The following is a 25,380-nucleotide window of genomic DNA, read 5'->3' as shown; positions in this document are numbered from 1 at the left end:
CTCTCTCTCCTCCTAATACACACTTTTTTTAGTAAGGGGAATACCATGATGTCGCTCTAGCCCGGCCCCTGGAAGAAAGAAGGAGAGTTAGGTGTTAACATAATCACTTAAGAGTCAGCACAAGCCCCTCCCCATGGGCCCTTGCCCCAGTTATAGTGCAGGGAATGGGGGGAAAGAAGTTTCCAAGTATCCTAAAACTGACCCCATTATCCCAGAAATAGTGACACACCTGGCAAATGGGAGGGGACAATTTAACAGAATACCTTGCCATTGGCAAAAAAGCATATCTGAGATACTAGGGGCAAGAAAACGGACTTATTGTTTATCCACTTTTCAGTCAGTTCTCCACAGCTCTAAACCCCAGGCCTTCACCATCAGATCCTCCCTAACTCCTGGGAGTAGATAAGTAAATCTTATGAAAAGCCAAGGTCTATATGCTTATCCTGTCTATTTAAAGGCAGAGAGACGATAATAAAGCAACAACATGGGCATCACACTAGGCCCAGAGAAAAAGTTAACCTTGTAAAACACTGGCTCAGTTAAAAAGTATCTCATTATCCTCCCACATGGCTGTTGAAAAGGATCAACTAGCCTCTGGTATTCTTCCAAGGGAGGTTCAATCTTCAACTCCTCCTTAACTCTGGGAAAAGTAGCAAATGTCCAAGCAGTGCCTTCACTACTCTGAGGCCATTCTTCCTGGCCTGTTTTGTAAACACCTTCACTGCCACCAACTCTCAAGGGAAAAAAGGCTGGGGGAAGAACCATCTCTCAGAACAAAGTGGAGAGATCCAGCCCTTATCACCAACTCTTGCTCCAGAAAACGATGATGAGACTGGCCTCCTGGCCTGGCCTGCAACTACCTTCCTCACCCTGCACAGGCAGGAGACCAAGTCCCTGGAGACCAAGGGGAGGGTAAGTGAGGGAGATTCCTCAGATCAGGAGAGAAGGAAACATACAGGGCTCATGGGAGGCGGGGGGAGAGGAGCAGCCCATCTATCCTGACCTGTAGACGCGACCCCGGGGCCTGCTGTTAAAACCACTGTAGAATCGAGAGCGGGAACTGTTGTAGTTGGTGGTCCGGGCACGGTATCGGGCTCGTGGGAAACCCCGGTCTGTTGTGCTGATGCCTGGTCTGTTGGTTCGTTTTGGGATCACCTGACAGTGACAGATGTACAACAAAAAGCCTCAGAATAAGCCTGGAGAGTTTACACAGAACCAGAACAGCAATGGGCATGGGGCTTACCTTGATTTGTCTTCCTCTAAATAGGGACTCATCTAAGGCCAAGGAAGTCCTCACTGACTCTTTGTCTGAGAACTCTATATATGCAAACCTGAAAAGAATAATAGTCATTTTATCTATCTGAAGTTTAAAAAAGCAGCTTACGTGTCAAATCCAATTTTTAGGCATGCTTTACTCAAGTAATAACACATCCACATTTTTTTATTACTTTTCAAAAAATTCTTAAATGCAAGATTTCAATCCAAATTTCTAGCTACTCTTGGAAAATTATAAAACAGTATCCACAGGGCCTGGATTTCCATATAGCAGAACCAGTTAGGGCTAAGCAGAAGCTGTCCCTCTCTCTTCTAGCTCATGAATACACCCACACTAACCTTCATCTTTATCTAAAGGCCTCTGAAAGCATTTACGTGCAACTCCTGATATATATCTCCATTAATTCCTCATAAGATGAACACCACTTACTTTAACAGCAAGTTAACTTACTGTTCAATATAAAACATTTTGTCTACTTTTAAAATGTGATTAAAATGACCTCAACTTACTTCCCTACTTACCCTTTAGGATGGCCACTAAATTTGTCACAAAGTATGGTAACACGGTTGACTGAACCACAACCATGAAAGTGTGCTTCCAGCTCTTCTGCTGTTGCACCATAGTCCACCTGTGGGGATAAAGGGGTTATGTTTCACAGGTACTGGGCAAACAAGCTCCCATCTCAACAGGTATCTCCGCCAAGCCTCTGGGCTGGGCCACCATATACACCAAGGCACATCAAATCTGATTCTTTAAGAAATTAATCCTTTTCTCTTCCCAACCCTAAAGCCTCTGCTGATCACCAGTACCTTTTACCCCCTCCAAACCCTCCCAATATTCCCCAAATCCACCACCTATCCTTGAGATGTTCCTTTCAATACTCCTACTAAGCAACTCCCAAAACAAGAGCTTCCCCCAACACTAATCAGGGCCCTAATACATACATTGCCAACATAAATGGAACGGGCATCAGCCTCCATCTTCTCTTCAATGGACATGATCACTGGGCCAGCTTTGAAGAAAAAAGAAATCGGAGGGGAAAACAAAGCTAGTTTTCTATTTGACCAATAAATGTACCCCTCCCACCACCAGTGCTACAGTGAAGGCAAAGATTTAGGTCTGCTCTGTTCCCTGCTGTACCCATTATCAAGAATACCATCTAACACACAATAGGTACTCAGTGAACATTTGACAAATCAGCAACAGATTAACACAGTCCTAAAAACCAGAGAGAACAGTACAGGAATTCCCTCCTTCCCCCAAACCAAGTCCCTGTTTATTGAATAACTTTGAGTGAAATCATTTGAAAAGTGAACAAAATCAAGGGAACCCAAACTCAACATTTCTGGATTAAAGGGAAAGCCCCCTGTAGTGGAGCAATTTCTTAGGACTCTTAAAAGGTCTCAAACTAAAAGAAGAACCATGAGCCTTGAAGGTCAAATGCCAATTGGAAACCTCCACAAAGAGTAGAGGTAGAATAAAGAACAAAGAGCAACACACATGTAAAAAGGACAAAGAAAGGCACAAGATTACCATCATCAAAACAGGTTTTTGCCTCACTAAGGTCAGAGGAACACACAATGGACAATGACCACAGCACCTGCCCAGTAATTGCTCAGACAAGCAGCCTCAAAGTCCCGAGCATCTAATCCCATACAACCCGTGTTCGCATAACCCTTCCGAGGACCCGGGTTCCGCGTGCAACCGCCAGTTACTCACCATTGCCTGGAGGTGGACTCATATTCATCTGTTTCTCTACCTCGTTCTGTAGCTCCTTTAGCTTCTCGGCTTCTTCCTCCATCTCCCTGACTCGAGCTTTGATCGCTTCCAGCTCCTACAATGAGTGGAGAGGGTATGGAGAAGAGCTTAACAGGAACCAACGCAAGGGCTGCGCCCAGCTCTCCGTCCGAGCGCGGCCTCATGCTCGGCCATTTCCCTCGCCCCACACACGGGTCACGATGAAAAGAAAAGCAAGCTACCTTCTCTAAAACAATACTAAGCACCCATAACGCCCGAATCAACCCGGCTAGGCCCCTTCTGGCGGTCGAGAATCCGTCCCCGGCCCTGCCCCAGCCACGTTATTCCCCGCCCACCCCCACCCCCCGCCTGCCTCCCGCCTGCCTCCCGCCTGCCTCCCGCTCGCCCGAGCTCTGGGCCTCCCGTGACACGGACGGCCCTGCTCGTTCGCCCTCCTTCCCTCACCGGGTCCTCAATGGCGCCGTCCCCCGGGTCACCCTCGACCAGTCCCGGCTCCTCCTCCTCCTCCTGGCTGCCGGGGGCTCCCGAGCCAGGCCCAGGGCCCGGAGCTCCCGGGGGGGCGCGGGGCCGGGGCGGCTCCTCTTCGGGCTCGGGCTCCGGCTCGGGCTCCAGCAGCAGCTCCTCAGGCTCCAGTTCCTCAGACTCCAGGCCGTTCCCGTAGTCCCCTGCGCCCCCCGGGGCCCCCTCCCCGGCCTCCCCACCGGCCCCGGGCACAAGATGGCGCCGCCGCCCCGGCCCGGAGCCCCGACCGCCCGCAGCCCCCGCTGCTGCTGCCGCCGCCGCCGCCGCCGCCATCGCCGCTCAGACTGGGGCCCGCCGCCCGGCGATTGGAGAACTGCGCCGGGCACGCCGAGGATTCATTAGTCTAGCAGCCTGCCCGTCACCACCAGCTAGGACTCCATTGGGGAATATTACTTGACAATCAAATAAGATCCCACCCTTAAGGCGGGATATTGCACCAAATTCTCAAATCCCGGTAGGGGAATTGGTCTGTCAATCAACACATGTCCCACCTCCTCTCAAGTCCTTAGGTAACAATACCGCCAGAGCTGTGACGACATTCCTGCTTCCCGCCCCGCCTCCAGGCGGATCCGCGAAGTATATGACGTTCGGGGATTGGCTGCTGGCTGGGTGAGGGGAAAGAACCAGTCTTCCGATCGCCTTGCCGCACCGGCAGTCTCAGATGCCGATTGGCTCGCGGGATTTGAAGGGCTAACACCCGTTTCGTGACAGGTGAACCTTGCCCCGCAACGGACGGCCAGGCTTCCATCAAGGGAAACCCGAGGTCACATGACTAGTCCTTAGGGAGGCCGCCATTTTGACACTACTGGTTGCCAAGTAGAGAGCTGTTGGAAGGCAGAGGCCGGAAACATTGAGGCAGTTTCTGGAATCTGGTTTGCTGACCAGGAAAGAATCAGTAGATGGGATGTTGCTGGAAATGGAGGTTCTGAATGGCGCTCTCCAGTAAGCTTACTTTTCCCATCCAGGTTATTGGTACCAACATCCACCAACCAGTTCTCCCAAACCAAAAAGCAGGGAGGAATCTTCACTCCAGAGCTACTAGCCCTGTCTGATCTGTCTTCCTTGCACAGGCATACTTTACAAACCCCTGTTCATGCTCCAGTTTTAGCCTTTTTCTTGGACTGTTTGCTACAGCTCCCTAATAGGTCTCTCAGCTTCCAGTGTCATCTTTCCAAGCCTCGCCGCTACTTAGAGCCGGCTCCCTTTTGCTGGCCCGGTAAAAATAAAACTTTACCGTGGCCTTAAGAGATCTCAGGACCAGCCTACTTCGCAAATGTTATTTCCACCCTTCTCGTTCCAGGGGGGTGTACCTGCACACAGGTCTGTACCTCTACACGCAATGTACCCATGTACACTGCAAGCCCCAGCATCGCCTCTACTGAAGAACCTTTCACTACCCCCTCCTTTCCCATGACAAGCAGGCCTACTCCCACTGTGCGCTCATTTTGTCCTGCATTGTGAGTTTGGGAATGAGTGGCTGGATCCTACTTATATTTGCAACCCCACTGTGGGGCAGTATGCTTTGTACATAATAGATGTCCAATAAATGTTTGCATTTATTGGGGATCTGGGTGCCACCCTCATTTTTCAAGGCTTTCCCACTCCCCAAACCTTCCTTCAGTCCGCAGAGGAATTCCTCCTCGCAGGTTCCCAACACACGTTTGTACTCTGAGATAACCAATGAGACCTAGTCCTGGAAAGCAGGGTTGCCCTATTGTAGCAGTGTTACTACGCGTTTTTTAAAAAGTAAGGAATGACGGTGTTAAGTTTGCAAAAGGGTTATTTGTGGCCAGACCAAGCTACGATTTGACAGCCAGATTCAAATGAGGCCATTCAAATTAGTTAAATCAGACAACCCCAATAGGATGTGTATGGCTGGGGCAGGGATTTGGACAAGAGGAGATATCGGTTAGCAAACCAAAAAGTCAAAAGCTTTTCAATATACCCCATTCTTCCCCTCACCCTCACTTCTCAAAAATCCTTACCTCAGGAACAGGGGAATTCTGAGCAGAGTCATAGTTCTTAAAATTTCACTGAAAATTACTTCAGCAGCCATCGCAGCTCCAGTGGTCTGGGAGAACTAACGTGAGCACGGAAGACAAACCCTAAAAGATTGTGAAGTCGCTGGAAGAAAAAGGTTTTCTACTAATCTTAACCTAATCAAGATGTTGATGTTTTATTGGTGCCTGATTTAAGCTAATCAGGCAAATCAAGGGAAATGTGATTTTTTAAATAATGCTTCAAATCCTAATTTTGTTGAGCACTTGATTTTGTAATAGGTACAATCCTAGATTCCTTATTATATCTCATTGAATCCTTAACAACTCTATGAAGCAAATATTGCCAAAACTATAACTTGTTTTAGGGATGAAGAAAGAGTGAAGTAACACCCAAGTCATGGAACTAATTAGCAGTGAGTAGGTGGTAAAAAGTGGTGGGACATCTGACCAGCTCAGGTCGTGACCTCCCCATTCAGGAGTTAGAGCCCTGTGTCAGGCTCTGTGCTGATAGCTCAGAGCCTGGAGCCTGCTTCAGATTCTGTGTCTCCCTCTCTCTGCCCTTCCCCTGCTTATCTCTCTCTCTTTCTCTCTCTCTCAAAAATAAATAAACATTTTAAAAAATTTTGGAGGTGCCTGAGTGGCCCAGTCGGTTGAGCGTCCGACTTCTGCTCAGGTCATGATCTCACAGTTTGTGGGTTCAAGCTCCACATGAGGCTCTGTGCTGACTGCTTGCTCAGAGCCTGGAGCCTGCTTCAAATTCTGTGTCTCCTCTCTCTGCCCCTCCCCCGCTCACGCTTTGTCTCACTGTTTCTCAAAAATAAATAAATGTAAAAAAAAAATTTTTTTTTTAATTTTTTAAAAAAAGAAAAAAATGAGCAGGGAATTCAGAGCCAACTTTCGAAACTTAGGTCAAAATTATTACAAGGTCTGCTTTAATACACAAAAATTACATTATGTATGATGTTGAAATTCGGAAAAAGACTAAATTCCCACAATAGACAAATGTTTAGGCAAGTTGTTATTATATCCAAAGATTATTATGCACCTATTAAAAGGTTTACACATAGTGTGTAATAACATGCAAAAGTAATTATGTTAGGCCAAAGAAGTAAATATAAAATTGTATATAAAGTATGATTAAAGTATCATTATGATGTCTTAGTTTTTAAAAAAATAATTTGGACTGGGGCACCTGGGTGGTTCAGTCCGTTAAGCTTCCAACTTCGGCTCAGGTCATTATCTTGCAGTTTGTGAGTTTGAGCCCCTTGTTGGGCTCTGTGCTGTCGGTTCAGAGCCTGGACCCTGCTTTGGATTCTGTGTCTCCCACTCTCTCCGCCTCTTCCCGCTCATGCTCGCTCTCTCTCTCTCTCTCTCAAAAATAAATAAACATTTAAGAAAATTAAAATAAAAAAAATAATTTGGACTGAAAAAATAAATAACTTGGACTTCAGGGGAAAAAAGGGAGCAAGAATCAGTTCGATGTTTCCTTTGGTAATATGTACTAAAAGCTTTCAAAATGTTGAGATTCTTAAACCAGTAATTGTATTTCTTATGATCTGCTCTAAAGAAATAATCTAAAAACTGGATCAACATTTGAGAATAAAGACATTCATCAGAGTGAAAAAAATGTAAGCAACTTGAATGTCCAAGTGGCATACTCAGGAAAATTATTATATACACATAGATGTAATTTTATATGGTCATTATGCCTTCAAAACATTTTTAGTAACAAGGAAAAACTGCAATATAATGGTAAGCAGAATTGTAGTATAGAAAATTGTATATACAGTATGATCATAAAATATAAGCACGGACAGAAGATGGGAAAGAAATACGCCAAAATATTAATAGTAGTAATTTCTGAGTAGTAGGATTATAACTGACTCATAATTTTCTATGTTCTATGATTTTTTTCCACAATATCATATATTATTTTTGTTTAAAATTAAAAAACCTTCCAACTCCCAAATTACTCTAATAAGCATGATTACTTTTACAAACACATTTAAAAAGATATTTGAATGGTGACTTGTAAAGTAAGATACTTCCCTATTAGACTGTAAACTGTAAAAGGCAGGGACATCATCATAATTATATTTGTATTCTCATTGCCCATCACTCTGTATTCAATAAATGGTAACTGCATTAATGATCTTCCGTAATAATTTTAATATCTTACCTGTTGTTGATGCATAGAGAACATCAAAGAGATAAGTTTCTAAGAATGAATTTGTAAAAAATTATTATGCAATGATGTGAAATCTACCCATTATGAGTATAATTTTCCTTCATTAGTAACCTCTCAATAGAGGGCCATGGAATTTTGGGAAAATGGAAACTCATTGATGCTGTGTGCCAGAAGAAGGAAACGTGTGCTAATAGAAGTGAATGGATAGTGGAAAAAAAGGAGAATTAGGGGTGCCTGGGTAGCTTAGTCGGTTAAGTGTCTGTCTCTTGTTTTCAGCTCAGGTCAGAGGATCTCATGGTTTGTGAGTGTAAAACCCGCATCGGGCACCATGGTGACAGTGCGGAGCCTGCTTACGATTCTCTCTCTTCCTCTCTGTCTGCCCCTCCCATGCACTATGTGTGCGTTCTCTTTCTCTCTCTCTCTCTCTCTCAAATAAACTTAAAAAAAAAAAAAAAAAAAGAATTAAATCACTAAAAGGGGATGAGGGCAACTCCAGTTCTGTACAAAAGGGAAAAGTTTTCTTACTAAACAACATAAATACTTGGCTTTTTGGTAGTTTCATTCCTGCTTTTAACTCTTGCTTTTTTTGCATGCTGCAATAATTCTCTATAACCTAGAACTACGTTATTTAATATGGTACCTCTTAGTCACAAATGGTTTGAGCACTTGGAACATGAGTAGTCTGACTGGAGATGTACTGAAAGTATCAAATATACACGGAATTGCAAGACTCTGTATGAACAAAAGACTGTAAAATAAATTAATAATTACTTAATATTAATTATAGGTTTAAACTGTAATAATTTTTACACTGGGCTAAGTAAAACATTGTGAAAATTAGTTTTATAACTGTTCCTTTTTGTTTTAATGAGACTACTAGAAAATGTAAAACTACATATATGGCTTGCGTTATATTTCTGTTGGACAGTGCTGATACAGAACCTTGAAACCTTGATCGTATACTTACCTCTATCGTGGAGCCAACTCTCAATTATTTTCTAATGCAAAGTCTAGCCTCGCCTACCTTAATTCCTTAGGTCTGTCCTTGCAGGGAAGTGAGGTGTGCACTTAAATGAGAAAGAACCTCCTTTGGGCTGCTTATTTTCTATTCTGCTTCGTTAACTTTTTAAAAACTTAAACTTATTTTAATATGCTGTACCAGAAATATGTGTTCTTTATAAAAAAAATCAGAAAATACTGACAGTAAAAAGAACAAAATAAAACACCAGTAAAATCCAACACCCACAGATAATCACTAATGATATTTTGGCATATATCCTTCCTGAAATTTTCAGTACATAAATACATACAGAGGCATGTACACACACACATATTTACATATTTATTTTAGCAAAGTGGGATCATACTGTATATATTGTTTTCTATTTTCTTTTTTACCAAGATAGAAACATCTTTCCGTATCAATAAAAATATTTTTCCAATTTCATTTTTCATGACTTTCCTCACAAGTCACCTTAGAAATGAGGGTTTTCCCTGACTATTCTATTTAACATTGAAATTTACAGTTACACTTTCCTAATTCCATGCTAATGAATTATTTTTCTTTATAGCATTTATCACTTCATAACATGAAATGTTATGTTAATGAATATCAGAAGTGAAGTGAGTAATGGGGAGAAATGCTCATTGTCATTAGAGGCCGAACCACAAGTGAGGACTTGGTCACCATCACACAAAGATTTGGGGTAAGTTTTCCTTGTTTTGGTTTGTTTTTTGTTTATAGCCATCCCAAAGTACTGTATATACACACCCTCTTAAGATTTGGGTTGGCATAGGGGCACCTGGGTGGCTCAGTCAGTTAGAACTTGGAGCCTGCTTCAGATTCTGTGTTTCTCTTTTCTTCTCCTCTCTCTGCTCCTCCCCCACTAGCACTCTGTCTTTCTCTCGCAAAAATAAATAAACTTAAAAAAACCTGTTTTTAAATAAATAAAATTAAAAAAAGATTTGGGTTGACATAGATGGAGCTCTTGGCTTTGGGCATTTGGCAGGGGTTAGGAGATGGGGAACAACTCTGATTTTCTTTTCTTTATGGTCTCAACACTTTCCCAAGTCCTTGTTACTCTAATTCTTGCCATTAACAAGGTCACGAAGAGATGATTAGATCAAGAAATGTCCTGACACCAGGCTATAGAGTGTAGAAGTCACAAACCCTGCTCAGTCCTTCTCATTAAACTTCTGGGCTTTATTTTTTTTTAATACGACCATTACATATTACACAAAAATAAAAGTCAAATGAACTTGATATTTATAAATTATTAAATAAAAATACAGGAATATATATTTATATTTATAGAGCTTTTTCTTTTCTTCTAAACTAACCAAATCTGTTCTCTCGCCATTTTATGATTTAAAAAAGTAAAATAGTATATACCCTAGAATAAGTGGGGAGTAGGATTAATAATCGCAGGACCTAGTTGCCCTACTTCTGCTCCTTCCTTGGCCTAAGCAAAATCCCTATATGTCCCTTTGGGCTCTGGAGAGCAAGAAACACCCTCTCTACCTATTTAATCTCTGAAAAATGGCAATTAGATTTATTTCCCTTATTTTTTAAAAAATGAAATAGATTTAAAAATTGGGAGCCATACTCAGCCTTCCTGGCCAAGAGCTAATCCCAAGGAACTATATGGCTCTAGAAGAGTCTCTAGTTTTCCCTGACAGACGAGTCTCTGGGGTTTCCATTGCCCCTCAAGAACAGGACAGATCAAAACTGCCCACTACGGTCCCATTCAAGCTATGCTTCTGGGAATCCAAGCCCTTTACCCTTTCAGAAAACAACTTCTCCTTCTACCAAGGTGTGAAGGCCTCAGAGCAGGGCATTTCAGTTACCTGACCACGGTCCCTGCTGCTCCTGTTTGCTAAAGGCCCCCAGGAGAGTTAACAGGGATAGGTGGTCTTGTGGTAGAGGGGAGGGTGGAGTCTGCCCCAAACCTGGGGGAGCACAGGCTCCAATTTGGAACTGATGGTCTAGTCAGTGGTTTTCCAACTTTTTTTTCAGCAGCAAACCCCTTAATGCAAATAAAATCTTACCCTGAACCCCGATATGTAAGACAGCTACAAGGGGAGCTATTCTGTTTAAGGACAAGTAGCCCAGCCTGCTCAGCACCCCCTCCCTTCACCTCCCCAAGGCCTCCTGAGGCAACCCCTAGGAAACCTCAGGGCTCTGCCAAGCAGCCTGAAAACCACTGGTCTAGTTTGTCCTGAGCAAGTCAGAGACCCCCCACCCCACCCCAACTGCCTGCCACAGACCAGCTCTGAGTTTCTGGTATCAGCATACTCACGATGGACCAAGTGGCACATGCAGTCTTCCACCTCCCCTATAAATACCATTAAAAAGTGCAGCCCTCTCTCAAAAGCAAAAGTCTGGGCTAAACACCTGAGGCCAATTTTGGTCCCACATTCTTGTGAGTACAACTATGTTGCCACATTTTGGGACCAAATGAAAATCCCAAGAAGAGTCAACCATGGTCTAGCTAAGCTGATCAGTGCTCAGGATCAAGGGCAGGGTTCTAGAGCACTGTGTCTGAAGTCAGCATTGGAGAGCAGCAATTTTAGCACCTTGGGAAGTGCAGCAGTGAGGTCTGGCTCAGGGCATGCATCTGGAGTGAAATCATTTCTTTCTCAAAAGAAAAAGCTATAAGTGGAATCTGTTCTAGAGGACTGTGAGCTCTAAAGTTAATGTCCTCAGACTCAGAGGTACAGACAAGTAACACCCATGCAAACAGCGTGGCTTCAAAGAAAATATAAATGCTTCTAGGTCATGGTAGGTACTCTAGAACCCATATATCTGGCCCTTGATAAAGCAGCACCAAAGCCCACTACACGGAATAGGCCAGTCACGGAGTATAGGTCACCCTCACACCTATGGGGTTCAGAGCTGGAATGTTCCTCTCAAGGCATCAACAGTCTCACTGAGACACAGTGCAAGACCCAGACTGTACTCTAGATCAGCATTTACCTCCACACACTCACAAGGAAAATTAGAGTCCCAATTTAGAGTTTGAGTTTGGGTACAGAAGGTCCCAGAGACAGGGAACACTTTAGGCACCAGTGTGCCCCAGTGGGAGAGGAGGGCGGCAGGTAGGTCCAGCTCCCCACCCACTCCCACTGCAGGCTCCACGGCCCTGTTTTCTGTCAGAGCCCAGGAGGCAGCAGCAAGTGCATGATGCACAAGGAATAGGGACGGTGAAGCAACAGGGCCAGCTACAAAACTTATCTCCAAAGCCCTGCAAATGACTTTCTGTGGAAAAGTGCCCAAAGCCCTCTTCTGGATACAGTGTTTTTCCCATAGCCTTGAGGCATCAGGACAAGGAGAGGGGGAGGAGGGAGTTGGGAGGAGGGGCAGAGAGCTGCCCCTTGTTCTTGCCACTTCAACAGGGAATGTTTTCTCTGTGAATACGGCCGCCACCATGTTAGACAAGCAGCCTAGCATGCACACAAGCACGTGTGCACATGCATACACATGTCCAAGCAGCCCAACATCACAGCCACCTCTCCCTATCACCTGAGAACTCCAAGCTTCCATTCCAAAGGGATGTGCCTTTGGTGTTTTTCCCCAAATCTCACTCATCCAATGGAGACACAACCCCTTATGCAAATCCTCCTTCTTTAGGGCTACAAAGTAAGCTCTAGTTATAGTTTTGTGTTCCTATACCTATAGGCATGATCTCTCCCACCTCCTCCCAACCCTGGAATGCCTCCATCTCCTGGCCTGCTCGCTTTCCAAACACATCCCCTAATGTCTCCAGCTCATCCTTCCGACTGCCTGGCTGGCACACACAGCTCCTTCCCACAGTACCCTGCCCCTTCCCATCCCCATTCCATGCCCATCCATTCACCCACTTCTTCCAAGGGCATTTCTCTTGTTCTGTTCCTGCTCTCTTGTCCCCCAACTACACCTAGCCCCACCTGGCCCTGGACTTTCTCACTTGCTAGCAAAAAAGGCCCCTACAGTTACCAGGGCCCCCAGTGCCACGGCCCCTGTCAGCACTGTCCTCACTGAGGCCCAGTTCCCCTCCCGCAGACGCCGCGCCTCCTCCAGGGCCCCGTCCCCGTATAGAGCTGTGAACTCCGCCTGTGGGAGAGAAGGGAAGTAGGAGAGAAAGGAGAAAGGGATATCAGGAGAGGAAAGAGTGGAGGAAAGAGGAGAGGAAGAGTTCCAGTTCCATCCACTACAAGCACTACCCCATACCCAGCTCCTCTCCAGCCAAAGCTCTACTGGCTGCAAGCCCCGATCATCCCCCATGAGCGCCTGGCTCATTTGCCCTTTCTGCCTCAAGTGAATCCCAGCCTTTCCCTGGCCAAACATTTTGCTCAGAACTGGCATCCTTTGCCAAGGCTTTCCTGACCCCCTGACACCCCCCCGCCCATGCCACATACTCTGGTGTAAAAAGCTCCTGATGGCTGGATGCCATTTCCCTGCAGGCACTGTGTATTCTGTCCTCTGCTTTGGACCATGAGCCCATCCAGTGATGACTGCATGGCAGCCCTGGAGTGCGTGACACCCATGGTAAGAGCATCTGATTCCACCCAAATAGGGAGACTCAGACCCCAGCCTCCAGCCAGAACCCCTGTCTTCCCTCTGGAGACCATCTTTGCAGAGGGGTGTGCAGAGCAGCAATTGAGAAGCTTCTTACCCAGCCCCCACTGCTGTGGATCCAGTCGGCCAGCCGTGTCTCCAGGTAGGCCACCATCCACTCTTGCACTTGTCCCACAAGTGGCTCCATCTCCTTGTTGACACTCTCAGCACACAGTGCGGCTCCAAAGACAAAGAAGGCCACAAGGCGGCCCCAGTTGGGGCCCCCTTGGAAGAGTTCATCAGAGACCTGGGTGAAGCGTTGCTGGGCTGACCCAGGGGTCACATGCAACTGGGCTGCCAAATCAGAGAAGGTGCGCCGGAAGCGGGTCTCAAACTCATCTCCAGCTGCACGCATGGCTTGGTGCAGTGGGTCAGCTGCTGGGCCCTCCCCAGGGCCTGCTCCACAAACATAACCCTTCTGCCTCAGCTTATAGCCTACAAAGTCTGCCACTAGAGCCCGTGTGTCTGGGGCTGAGGCTGGGGTCGCCATCCGGGCAGCTGTAAGAGTCAAGGATGAAAGACTGGCATGAATATATGGTCAGAGAGCCAGAAGGGGCACTTCAGGCTTGGCCAACCCAGTGAGAGGTGGGAGGAAATGCTCAGAGACCACTGAGCAGGGAGGAGCAAGAATGTGGGAATTAAGTCAAGGTGAGAGGCCAGAGCATGAGGGGCTGACCATTAATTTGTAATGTGTTAAATTAAATGTAAAACAAGTAAATTTTATTTTTAAAATACTTCAGATTCTTTCCATAATAAAAAAAACACCAACTCTATAACCCCCCTACAAACCCCCTTTCCACAATACACACCATTTTAGCTTAGGGTCTTAGTACCTCCCCAGAGGGAAGATGTGAAGATGCTGGCAGAGGCACAAGATGGGGGAGGAGACAGGAGCTGAAGGAAAAGGTGGGAGAAGCAAAGGGCTGCCAGGGACAGAGAAGGAAGGGGACACTCACCCAGCCTGGATGGCAGCTTTTAGGACCCAGCGCTGGTGGCAAGGAGCCCCCAGCTGGGGCCTTTCATCCTCCTGGCCAGCGTGGAGCCCTGGGAAGGGGAGGGGGAGAGCAGAGCTAGGCGGGGAAGGCCATGGATCACAGTCTGGACAGAGAAGGCTGGGGGTGCAGCTCCCGGGACCGGCCCCTGCCCCCAACGTTCTACCAGCTGTGTGGCCGAATCCATGTTTAATGACTGTCCTCCCAGGAAACCCAGGGCCAAGGGCTTCCTGCTGACACCGTATCTACTCCCGGCTCCCCCCAGTGCAATCCAACAGCCCAGCTCCTCCTTTACCCCCACCCTCAGCAAGTCTCCAACCCCTCCTGCCTGCCAGGTTAGGGATCTCACGGGTCAGGCCGCTGCCAGGATCCGGGCCGTTTCCTGGTGCAGGAGCTGGGAGGGAGGGAGAGACGGAGGAAGGGAGGGAAGGAAGGAGGGAGGAGAAAGGGGGGTGGGAGGGAGGGCCCGGCGCCGGGTGATGATGGGGCCCAGAGATGCGTCCAGAGAGAGGGGCGGAGCTGGGAAGCAAGCTTGGGAAGGCCACAACTCCGGAAGAGAGAGGGCTGCTGGAGGCCAAGAGAGCAGGGTGGAGAGGAGACAGAGGGCCAGGTTGGGCTCCTGAGCCTGAAGACTGCCCAGAGAAGCCGGCTAGACCTCAGGAAACCTCGGAGCAAATTCAGCATTTCCAGAAGGTCTCTGATGTTCCACGCACTTGTTGAATTTTTCCAGCCTTAGAGTGGATGCCTGAATTAGAGGAGCAGTTCATTCCAGTGGGAGCTGCCTGCCAGGTGCCTCGCCCTGTGGTACTGGCAGACATGACATAGACACCGGACATCTCACTTCCTCTTTTCTCCAGGAACTTTAACCCAGTAGTCGCTTCAGAGGCTGGGGCTTTAACCAGGCATCAAGACTTGGATCGCAAGTAGTTTCTGCAGGTAACTTTTCTTCACCTTTTTTCTTTTCTTTTTTTTTTTTTTTTTTTGTAATCAGATTGGTTTTCTTTTTACTTCTCTTTACTCAACACGTGAACTTATTCTCATTATGACAAGTTCAAACAATATAAAGGTATAAGGGGAAAAAAATACGAGTCCTCAATCTCCCTCCTTCTACCCTTTGCACAAATCCACCTCCCTTCCTGGAGGTTACCAATGTCAAGGTTTCTGTTTACCCTTTCAGATAGATAGATAGATAGATAGATAGATAGATACACCTATTATTTATACATGGCAATATATTTATACAAAACAGTTCACAGGATATGAAGCAGTCTGACCACAGGTGATCCTCAGGAGGGCCCTTGAGCATTCTGACTGGGCCCCTGGGCCCCGCTGGCTCTTGCAGCTGGCATTTCCTTAGGCTCCATTTAGAGGGATCTCTAGCCAGAGGCTAGAAAGAGGCAACCCAGTTCTCCTTTCCTGCTGGTTCCCTTTGCTTCTACCTCCAGTTCAAGTCTTGATATTCCTACCTGCCCCTACAGTCACTGGAGAAGAAAGGTCATATCTGTAACAATGATCGTAACAACTAATACATTTTGAGGACTTATTAGGTGCTAATATAGCTAATAGCTAATAGCTAATTAGGTGCTTTCTTTTTGTGCATGATATTTTATCCTCACACCAATCCCTATGCTGTTTTATCCCCATTCTGTGGGTGAAGAAAGTGAGGCTTGGAGAGGTTAAGTAATTTACCCAAAGCCATATACTTAGAAATTGTACTCAATTTTGTCTGACTTTAATGTTTATTTATTTTTGTGTGTGTGTGTGTGAGAGAGAGAGAGAGCACGAGCAGGAGAGGGGCAGAGACAAAGGGAAACACGGAATCCCAAGCAGGCTCCAGGCTCCAGCTGTCAGCATAGAGTTGGACACAAGGCTCGAACCCACAAACCACGAGATTATGACCTGAGCTGAAGTCAGACACTTAATCAATTGAGCCACCTAGGTACCCCTCAATTTTGTCTCACTTTCAAGTTTGTCTTAACTTTACCTATATTGCTATAACGTCATCTCTTCTGCTTCAGGTAATCAATGTTGTTTTAACACCATTTACAAGTCTAAACTCATTTATCCCTTCCATTCTGAATGTACAGCAGATTCCACACCTTTATGACTGTATCCTTTCAACCATCCTCATTTCTTCTTTGCTCTTAGGCTGATCATTCCAGCTGCCACCAGCAAGTCTGCCTTCTTCTTTAGAGAATAACCTAGTCCAGTCCTTCCTGTGCAATACTAATTTCTTCTAAGACACTTACTTGAAATAAAAACATTTTTAAGTCTCAGGATCCAAATATATTTCTATATGCCTGCCCATTTATTTATAAGCTCTGTGAGAGCAGGAACAGAATTTTATTCACTTTTATGTCCCTCTGGCCTAATAAGCCCTCAGTAAATGTTTATTGAACAAATCATTCAATGCCTCTGGCCAGTTATTGAGTAGGCCAACACTGATGCTTGAAGATAACCATAGTGGCTATTTAAGAAACAAAGACTGAACTGTAAAGAGGAAAACAAGAAAAAAGAAAGAAACAAAGATTGATTTGGAATAGAGGTTCAGTGTCAGTCTGAGCAGCCAGAACATAGCAGCTGGACCAACACAAATTATACCTGGTCCAAAGCTGTGTATCTCAAGAATCTTCCCAGACCAATATTATGGAGCTAAGGAATGGCAATTCAAACTATAGACAAAGCAAAAGTGTTTTAATAGAAAACCTCAGGCCATATAGGCCCACTTTGAACCTTATCTATTCCTTCAATGATACATTTTACAAGAGCAAGGAAGACAGTTTTTATTTTACAACATTTAATTTATTGCTCCTTACATAGTTATGTGGAAGAAAGTTTTACAAAATGCTTGACTGTAGGGGAGTACAGGTGGCTCAGTCAGTTAAGTGGCTAACTCTGGATTTTAGTTCAGGTCATGATCTCATGAGTTTGAGCCCACGTCAGGCTCTGCGCTCACAGCAGCAGAGCCTGCTTGGTATTCTGTCTCCCTCTCCCTCTGCCTCTCCCCCATTTGCTCTCTAGATCTCTATTTAAACAAATAAAAAATAAAAAAATAAAATATAATTAAAATGATTAACACAAATTAGTATAATGTCTAAAATAGGAAAAGTGTATACATATATATGTATATATACACATATATATACATATACATATATATGTGTATGTGTGTGTGTGTATATATATATATATATATATATATATATATATATATGTGTGTGTGTATAAAATAGGAAAATAAAATTCAATAGCCCTCCTGGCTTTGCTAAGGTTAATAGTGGAGTTAAAATGCAAACAGGAATGAATTGTATAAGATAGTATGTGTCTCACTGTTTATTTCCAACTCAGTCACTTGGGATTTTACAGTTAAACTATCCTGCTGCTTTAAATTTAGAAATTCCATTTCTAGGGCACCTGGGTGGCTCACTCAGTTAAGCATCTGGCTTTGGCTCAGGTCAGGATCTCAAGGTTTCTGGAGCCTGCTTCAGATACTGTCTCTCTCTCTCTCTCTCTCTCTCTCTCTCTCTCTGCCCTTCCCCACTTGATGTCTCTCTCTCTGAAAAATAAACATTTAAAAAAAAAAAAGAAAGTCCATTTCTACTCTAAGATTCCTCATTACAATACTCTGAAGATGTTAACTACTACTACTAAATGTTTTAATCTTATAGAACCAAGTGGGTACGAGAGTGGGCTCTAGAGCTGGACTGCTGATGTTCTAATCCCAGCTCCTCAATTATTATGTACATGACCCAGGACAAGAGTCCTATCTCCTCTCTCCCTCAATTTTCTCATCTGTCAAGTAGGCATAATAATACTCCCTGCTATTTTGATGGCTGTTTATATGGGTTAATATTTGTAAAACTCTTAAAACTGTACCTAGTACATTGTAAGTGTTATACAAAATCAGTAGGGAATTTAGGGGATTCGATGAATATTTGGGATTTTCTCTCTGCCTCTCCCCTGCTTGCACTCTCTCTCTCTCTCAAAATAACTAAATAAACCTAAAAAAAAAAAAATCGGAATTTAGGGGAAAAAAACTATACAAAATACTTCACATCTTTTTTCACTAATGTAGAACAAAATGAAGGAGAAAAAAAGCCAGCGCTGTGCCCCTGTTGGAAGCTCCCACTGGAACTAGAACCCCACAGTTGTAGCTCCAAAAGAGTTGTGTGTCCATTCATTCAATAATTTGAGAGCCTAGTATGTGCTGTAACTGACCAGGAATCAGACACACCCTCTGCCCTCAAAGGCCTTGCAGTGGGGTTAGAGATCAGAACTCTAATCCACTTTTTCACAGATGAGAAAACTGAGGTCCAGAGAAGTTATGCCTTGCACAAGGTCACACAGCAAAATATCATCAGAGGTGAGACCAGAGCGGTTTCCCACAACTCAGTTCAGAACTCTTTACCAATTGACCACCCCACCCTTTTGAGGGTCACATCTCAGCTATTTGAGATACTACCTAGTTTTCATGACCCTCCCTTCTGTGCACCCACTGTCACCCTCGCTCCCAAACCTGGAGCCTAGGATTTAGAAAAGAAAACGGTGAGCCCTGAAGAGAAAGTCACACACTGGGTATTTTGAACCATCCTCTGCAAGAAAAGGAAAGGTTACTCTGGTCTCCCAGCATTAACTCTTCCTGTGCCGGAGAGGTTGAGGCCGTTTAAAAACAAAAAACCTGAGTGGTCTCACTCAGGACCGAAAGGGTAGATCCCCGCCCCCTGGTAAAGCAGCGAAGACAGATGGGGAGCCACCTGTCAGAGGACTGTGGGCGGGGGCCGGGACCGAGAGGGCCGCGGGACCAGAGGGTGAGCGCCGCTGAGCGCACGCTCAGAGCAGACAGTTCGCAGGAGGCAAGAGATGATGGTCCAAAACCCTGGGAGCTGACGGCCAGAGCGGGAGGAAAGGTAGTCACGGAGGGGAGGCAGAGCTACAGGAGGTGGGGGATCCTGGAGGTGACAGCAAGGAGAGTACGCAACCGCGAGGGGCAGCTCCAGCGAGGACGCCGGGCGGTCGGGCGAGAGAAGGCAGAGCAGCGCCGCGGCGCTGCGGGCGGGCTCCGCCAGGGCGGGGGGTGCCATGTCTCGAGAGCGGCCCCCCCGCACCGACATCCCGCGCAACCTGAGCTTCATAGCCGCGCTGACGGAGCGTGCCTACTACCGCAGCCAGCGGCCCAGCCTCGAGGAGGAGCCGGAGGTGGAGCCAGGCGAGGGCGGGACGCGCCTCGGGGCCCGGTCCCGAGCTCACGCTCCGAGTCGGGGTCGCCGGGCCCTCTCTGCGCCAGCCGGAGGCGGCGGAGTTCGGGTGCCTCGCAGCCGCAGCCCCGACACCCGCAAGAGAGTGCGTTTCGCCGACGCGCTTGGGCTGGAGCTGGCCGCGGTGCGCCGATTCCGCCCCGGAGAGTTGCCCCGGGTGCCCCGCCACGTGCAAGTTCAGCTGCAGAGAGACGCCCTCCGCCACTTCGCGCCGTGCCAGCCTCGCGCCCGCGGCCTCCAGGTAGGCGGGCGGCATCGGCACGCCCCTTCCCCGGCACCTCCCCTACCCGGTCGCAGCAGGCGGCCGATTTAGCAAGGAACACCCATCTCCATTCCCAACCCTAGGCTTGTTCTCGCTCATCCCTTTTGGTGCCACTCTCCCAGCTGGGCTCCACTCCGACTGCTGGACGCCGGGGTCCGCTTCGGATTGGTCCAGTGCCTCACCCTGACCCCGCCCCCTGTCTCTCCTCTCCTCCCCACCCCCTCAGGAGGCGCGCGCCGCCCTAGAGCCGGCCAGCGAGCCCGGCTTCGCCGCCCGCTTGCAGGCGCAGCGCATCTGCCTGGAACGCGCCGAGGCGGGACCGCTGGGCGTGGCCGGGAGCGCGCGTGTGCTGGACCTTGCCTACGAGAAGCGCGTGAGTGTGCGCTGGAGCGCTGACGGCTGGCGGAGCCAACGCGAGGCCCCCGCCTCCTACGCCGGTCCGGCCCCGCCCCCGCCGCGCGCGGATCGCTTCGCCTTCCGCCTTCCGGCGCCACCCATTGGGGGCGCCCTGCTTTTCGCCTTGCGCTACCGCGTGACCGGCCACGAGTTCTGGGACAACAACGGCGGCCGTGACTATGCTCTACGGGGGCCCGAGCACCCCGGGAGTGGCGGAGCCCCGGAGCCCCAGGGCTGGATCCACTTTATCTGAGACTCCTGCGGCCGACGGCGCAAAAAGCAAAGGCACCCAGGGGCCGGGGGAGCCCGAAGATTTGGCTGGGAAGAACGAAAGAAACCGAAATTGGCTGGGAGCTGTCCAAGAGAGTCAAGTGGGGGAGGGCGAGGAGGACGGGAGAATTCAAAGGGGTGTGGGAGTGGGCGGAATCGAGGAAGGTTGGGAGGTGGTGTAAAACATTAGTTGGATGTGAGTGATAGCAACCAAACGCATATAGGAAAGAAAACCAGAAAAGGCTCTGGGGGGATTAGGGAAAAAAAAGCCAAGATGGGGGTTGATGATGATGTCCTATTCCGTGAGCTGGCACTGGGAGAAAGTAAGTGCGTTCGTCAGGCCTAGGAAGCTGAAGGTTAAGGTTATCTCTTTGGGATTGAGGAAGTATTATGTTTGAAATATGAGCCCACCCTACTGAAGTCATTTGGAGTGCCAGCTTATTCCCTCTCTTACCCGCCTTTGCCCCCTCAGGTCCCTAGCCCTGCTCATCCTAAGCTTTAACTCAGCCATAATTGCCTTGCTTAAGTCCCAGGATAAGTCCCCTGTTATTCCCGAAGATCCCAGGCTTCATTCTCCCCTGACTGGCTGGGGAGTGATGGCAGACCCCCACCGCCCCCAGGCAGTCCTGGGGATTAAAATGAAGGCAAAACCAACTCCAGGCCTGTCCTTGTAGCCAAATAATGTCGTGCCTGAGGAGTTGGTACACTCAGGGGCTTCCAGAAAAATGCCAGCCTTACCTTTCTGGGGTGCCTTTTAATGACCCCTAAGCGCTTTATGGAATGCATTTGTCAAGGAACAATGAGTCACAAGAATCACTCTAATTCTGCCTCAGAAGGAAAGAGTCACTGACTAGCTGTATTACTTTGGGCAATGTTACTTCACCTCTCTGGGCCCCAGTCTCCAACTTGGGAAATTAGATTTTGATTAAGTGATCTCATACAGCCGATTCTTGCTCTGACATTTTATGATCTACTGAGTGGCAGAGTGTGGATGAGAAGCCACATTCTCCAACCTACAGTTGGAGTACCACAGGTCAGAACACAAAGCATCCCAGCATTGGACTGAGGCCAAGGATGTGTCCTCCAGTTTTTGACACAGATACTCCAGAGGCCAATAAGCATCCCATAACCAGCTTGCAGCCTTATGGTATTCCAACACCTTTTTCAAACTGCAGCTCATCCTCTGCCCCTTGCCTTTTGCTCTTGCCCCCACAGACTCCCAGTCTAGGTGCTCTGAGACAGCTTTGAGTAGGTGCATCTCTGTTAGGGAAAATGATGTTTGGGAGCCCCAGAGATGAAAGGAAACAATGTTGAGGCTCTCTTGAGGATAAAGAATTATGGATATAAGAAATGGAGAACATTTCAAATAAAAAAACAAAGCTACTGAATAATTAAGTGGCACCAGAAGATGGCAGTGTGTTCTATACCCTGAGCAAGTGAAATGGGAAAGCAGGACTCTTCTACCCATTCACAGTCATGCCTTAGGTCTCCCCTCCTGGTTAACCTCTACTGGTAGTTTTTCCTTTCCTGTTACCCTATTCCTAAGCTCTTTGCCTTTTTGTTTGTTTGTTTCTCTCTCTCATCACTTTCACTCTTTTAGCATATAGGGTATTTACCTTCGTTTTCTCTTTTCCATTTGTCTCCCTCTTCATTCTTGTTGATCTCTGCTGTTCCTTCTCCCTCCAGAAGGGGTGGAGAACCCACTTCCTTTTCTCCAAGACCATGGTTGATCCACCTTCCTCCCTCAGGCTCCTTCTTGACAGTCTTCTAGAAAGGAGAAGAGGGAAAAGAAGCAGTTCCTGATGCACATGAACAACTGCTCCCAGGTAACCAGCTCCCTGCACCCTTTTCTATCTGTTAACTAATTTCTCAAAAATTTCTGAATCCCCCTCCTCCTTATTACTAAGAGAGTGCATGCACAAAAGCCCATACATGCATTTAGAACACAGTATGGGGGCTAGTTACCCTGCCCCTCCTGTCCAAAGCCTTAGTCCTTTGAAGGAAGATGGGCGAAAGAGAGGAACTCCAAGTCACTTCTCAAAGAAATGCTGGCTTAAACATCACCCTTATCTAATGAAGAAAACAAAGAATTTCATGCATCTTGTGGAACACCTTCAGGTCAAAGTACCAGCAGAGTGAAGAAAGAAACTGCTAGAAGCCACAAAGCAATGTGCTTTTTAGTCATCAATGAAGAGCCCAAGGGAGGTTGATGGAGAGGGAGACTGGGTTGAGGCTCAGTGTATAATAATCTCTTGCCTAATGTGTATGCATTATTATTATGTTGTATTAACAATCATAATAGCTCACATTTACTTATCTGCTAAAATCTGGTGTCTTGCATGCAATACAACCCTCAAAACAACCCTATCAGTTGAGTAATATCCCTATTTTAGAGCTTAGGAAACAGCTCACAAAAGCTCAGTAATTTGTTCAAGATCACATAGCTAGTAAATGGCATAGCTGGGATTGTGAACTCAAGATATCTCCAGAGGTTCTGTGCATAACCATTTGATTATAGTTCTTCCTTTAAAAACAAAACTGACAACTTTGCCATATATAGTCTCTTATTAGGAAAAGACCACAGTTTCTAACTGCTCTGCCTTCCTATCCTCCCAGTCTCCTGAACTGGCATAGAGAAGGCAAAGCACTGAGGGGTCCCAATTCCATCCAGGAGCTTGCTGCTGTCTCCTGTACCAGTGTCCCAGCTCTGCAGAATCAGCAAGGGACCATCCTGCCTGCCTGCTAGAGAACTTGGGAGCCCACCTGAACTCAAGCTTTTCCATACATTGGGATTCTCTCCTGGCCCTAACCAACTCTCTACACGTGTTGGTGTGTCATGCCCCTTTCCACTCCCCCAAATAGTTTTGAACTGACCAATCCCTAAAGTTTCCACTAGAAAGTATCCCTGACTAGGACAATTGCTGAATGGTCTGTGCCTGGACCCTCTCTGCAAGCCCTGGTATTACTGAGTAGATAAACGTAAACTGGTTGGAGATGGAATGAAGAATAATCCATTTTTCCCTGAGCTTTCTCAGTAAGAAGTACCATGGCTCACCCACCCCCCATTCTCAGCTTTATGGAGCCAACACATGAATCTTCTAGTTTTCCCATATAGAGCTGCCCCAGGGCCTGGGAGTAAACTGACAGTCTAATCTGATATGGGAAACACTAGGAGTTCGGTGAAATCTTTAGGAAGGTATGTGTTAGGCATTGGGATAGGGACTTTCCCCTAAAGGCTGATGACTATATGAACAGGAGCAATTTGGTGTATATAACATGTCAGCCATAGACGAGGAAGTGTTATATAAGAAAAAACCTTACGCTGGTCAGGGGCTTGGGTCCTTGAAGCAACACAGCTGGACCACTTTGCCTGTTTCTCCTATCCAGACCTTAGATATCTTCCTACACTTAGCTGTCTGATAGCCTTCCTTGTTCTTTTGTTTCTCTTTATGAATGTAGCGCATCATTTATTGCCACAATAAGCCATAACTTCTGAACTCTCCAATCTAACTCCCACATTTTCTTGCTTCTAACATCTGTGTTTCTCTGGAGCTTCACTGGATCCTTGCAATCCAAAGATCATAGAATCAGAGACCAGGAAAAACTTGTCTTTGGAGATTACTGGGTCCATGCTCCACTACAGATGAGGACACAGGTCCAGAGATGAGAAGTGATTTCAGCAGGGTCAGAGAATTTGTTAGTGCAGCTCAAGATGGGGCTTACCCTCAACCTTTCTGCACACATGCCATTCCTGGGCTATAAAACAGGCCTCTACATAGTCAGATCTGCGATTTTTCATGGCAAGGGATGATATCAGAAATGTTTCATTTTCTCCTGCTACTTTCCATTCCCTTCCCCATCCAGGCATGAAAAGAAACAAAAGGCACTTGTAGTTTTCTTTGTTTTCCCAGTCTTGGCACTTCTTTGGGTGATATTGCTGAGGAACAGTGAAGTTGCTAAAAACATGGTATAATCCACCCATTGACTAACCTGGAGAGGAAATTAAAGTTTGCTTTGTGAATTCCCCCAAACCACTGTTCTCATCAGGCCCTCCCAGAGCATCCTCATACCGTTCACAGTGTAGCCATGTTCACTAGGCCCCAAACCCACTAGTTCTGTGCCTCACTTCAGCTTCCACATGCAACTACCCTTCCTTCTGGATAAAAGACCTCATATGTGAAATAAAGTCAAAATATGAAAGTATATCATATAATATTGAGAAATTGTTTGTTTGGGGTGGAGGGTGGCAAGAAACCCAGAGGCAAGATTCCTCTCTCCCAACCCCCATTTCTTGGTCATCTCATTTCTCTATTTGCTGGTGTCCTATTGCTATGCAAAAGTTGGATGGGCAGAAGATATGGAGGAGTTGGACAGCCCTGGTATAAGACACCCCGGTATAATCCTGCCACCATTTTGGGTAGTGGTGGGAAAGTTATGAGGGTCCAGCTTTAGTTCCCTGGCACCCAGTGCCAATTCCTGGTGCAGTTAAAGGGTACTGCTTGGGTAGAAGCCCTAAGTTTCCCGTTGGATGGGGTGGGGTGGCTATTCTTACTTAAGGAGGCAATCTAAGTTACATTTCTCCTTAAGCACTGGAGGGAAGAGGAAAGCCCTTTTCTCTATCAAGGGCAACCCTAAGGCAAAAGATGAGAAATATGATGGAGAGGGAAAGCAAGGACCTCTGTCTAATCCGGAATGGAACAATAGATTAAAGTGAGGTATCCTTGAAAAAATTAAGTTCTAACATAAAATTGATTTCCACATCACCTGAACGATGAGAAAATTCAATTACCCACAAAGTAACGAGACGTTTCTAATAGGGAAGCCCTAGCCTGAGAAGAATCAGAGGCCTCTGCATTACATCATAA

General features: G+C 46.6%; 2 protein-coding genes and 1 long non-coding RNA gene across 11 annotated transcripts; 2 read left to right on the top strand and 1 right to left on the bottom strand.

Moving 5' to 3' along the window:
• Nucleotides 1-14,754, bottom strand: LOC102971101 (bcl-2-like protein 2). Of its 4 annotated transcripts, none has more exons than XM_042989407.1 (7): nt 3,479-4,142; nt 2,996-3,110; nt 2,221-2,288; nt 1,798-1,904; nt 1,244-1,331; nt 1,004-1,155; nt 1-68 (listed from the first exon to the last, which is right to left on the bottom strand). In XM_042989407.1, the coding sequence occupies exons 1-7, from the start codon at nt 3,827-3,829 to the stop codon at nt 29-31; spliced, it is 921 nt and encodes a 306-aa protein (XP_042845341.1). In that variant the 5' UTR covers nt 3,830-4,142; the 3' UTR covers nt 1-28. The 4 variants fall into 4 exon arrangements, with proteins under 4 accessions (XP_042845341.1, XP_042845343.1, XP_042845342.1 ...); XM_042989409.1 differs by lacking the exon at nt 3,479-4,142 and adding an exon at nt 3,256-3,350; XM_042989408.1 differs by lacking the exons at nt 1-68; nt 1,004-1,155; nt 1,244-1,331; ... (2 more) ...; nt 2,996-3,110; nt 3,479-4,142 and adding exons at nt 10,040-12,836; nt 13,399-13,838; nt 14,297-14,384; nt 14,682-14,754.
• LOC107178934 lies at nt 4,128-24,718 on the top strand. Of its 6 annotated transcripts, none has more exons than XR_006218751.1 (6): nt 4,128-4,267; nt 5,609-5,693; nt 9,316-9,450; nt 13,187-13,443; nt 15,190-15,268; nt 22,264-24,718. It is a non-coding gene; the product is annotated as an uncharacterized LOC107178934 (long non-coding RNA). The 6 variants fall into 6 exon arrangements; XR_006218749.1 differs by having other exon boundaries at nt 5,606-5,693; XR_006218752.1 differs by lacking the exon at nt 5,609-5,693 and having other exon boundaries at nt 4,128-4,498; nt 22,264-22,341; nt 22,501-24,718.
• On the top strand, nt 19,024-24,718 carry PPP1R3E (protein phosphatase 1 regulatory subunit 3E). Its single transcript, XM_042989412.1, has 3 exons — nt 19,024-19,828; nt 20,076-20,616; nt 22,202-24,718. The coding sequence occupies exons 1-2, from the start codon at nt 19,412-19,414 to the stop codon at nt 20,496-20,498; spliced, it is 840 nt and encodes a 279-aa protein (XP_042845346.1). The 5' UTR covers nt 19,024-19,411; the 3' UTR covers nt 20,499-20,616; nt 22,202-24,718.
• Nucleotides 24,719-25,380: the final 662 nt, after the last annotated feature.

Source organism: Panthera tigris, chromosome B3, assembly GCF_018350195.1.
Source record: "Panthera tigris isolate Pti1 chromosome B3, P.tigris_Pti1_mat1.1, whole genome shotgun sequence".
Taxonomy (NCBI): Eukaryota; Metazoa; Chordata; class Mammalia; order Carnivora; family Felidae; genus Panthera; species Panthera tigris.
Note: the sequence above shows the minus strand (reverse complement) of the source record. Positions and strands in the feature narration are given on the sequence as shown.

Excerpts from the sequence above, each read along its gene's own strand:
- PPP1R3E (XM_042989412.1), top strand. The coding sequence starts at position 19,412 with ATGTCTCGAGAGCGGCCCCCCCGCACCGACATCCCGCGCAACCTGAGC. Across the intron at positions 19,829-20,075 it reads CTCGCGCCCGCGGCCTCCAG|GAGGCGCGCGCCGCCCTAGA; the intron begins GTAGGCGGGCGG and ends CCACCCCCTCAG.
- LOC102971101 (XM_042989407.1), bottom strand. The coding sequence starts at position 3,829 with ATGGCGGCGGCGGCGGCGGCGGCAGCAGCAGCGGGGGCTGCGGGCGGT. Across the intron at positions 1,156-1,243 it reads TTAGAGGAAGACAAATCAAG|GTGATCCCAAAACGAACCAA; the intron begins GTAAGCCCCATG and ends TGTCACTGTCAG. Across the intron at positions 69-1,003 it reads CCCCGGGGTCGCGTCTACAG|GGGCCGGGCTAGAGCGACAT; the intron begins GTCAGGATAGAT and ends TCTTTCTTCCAG.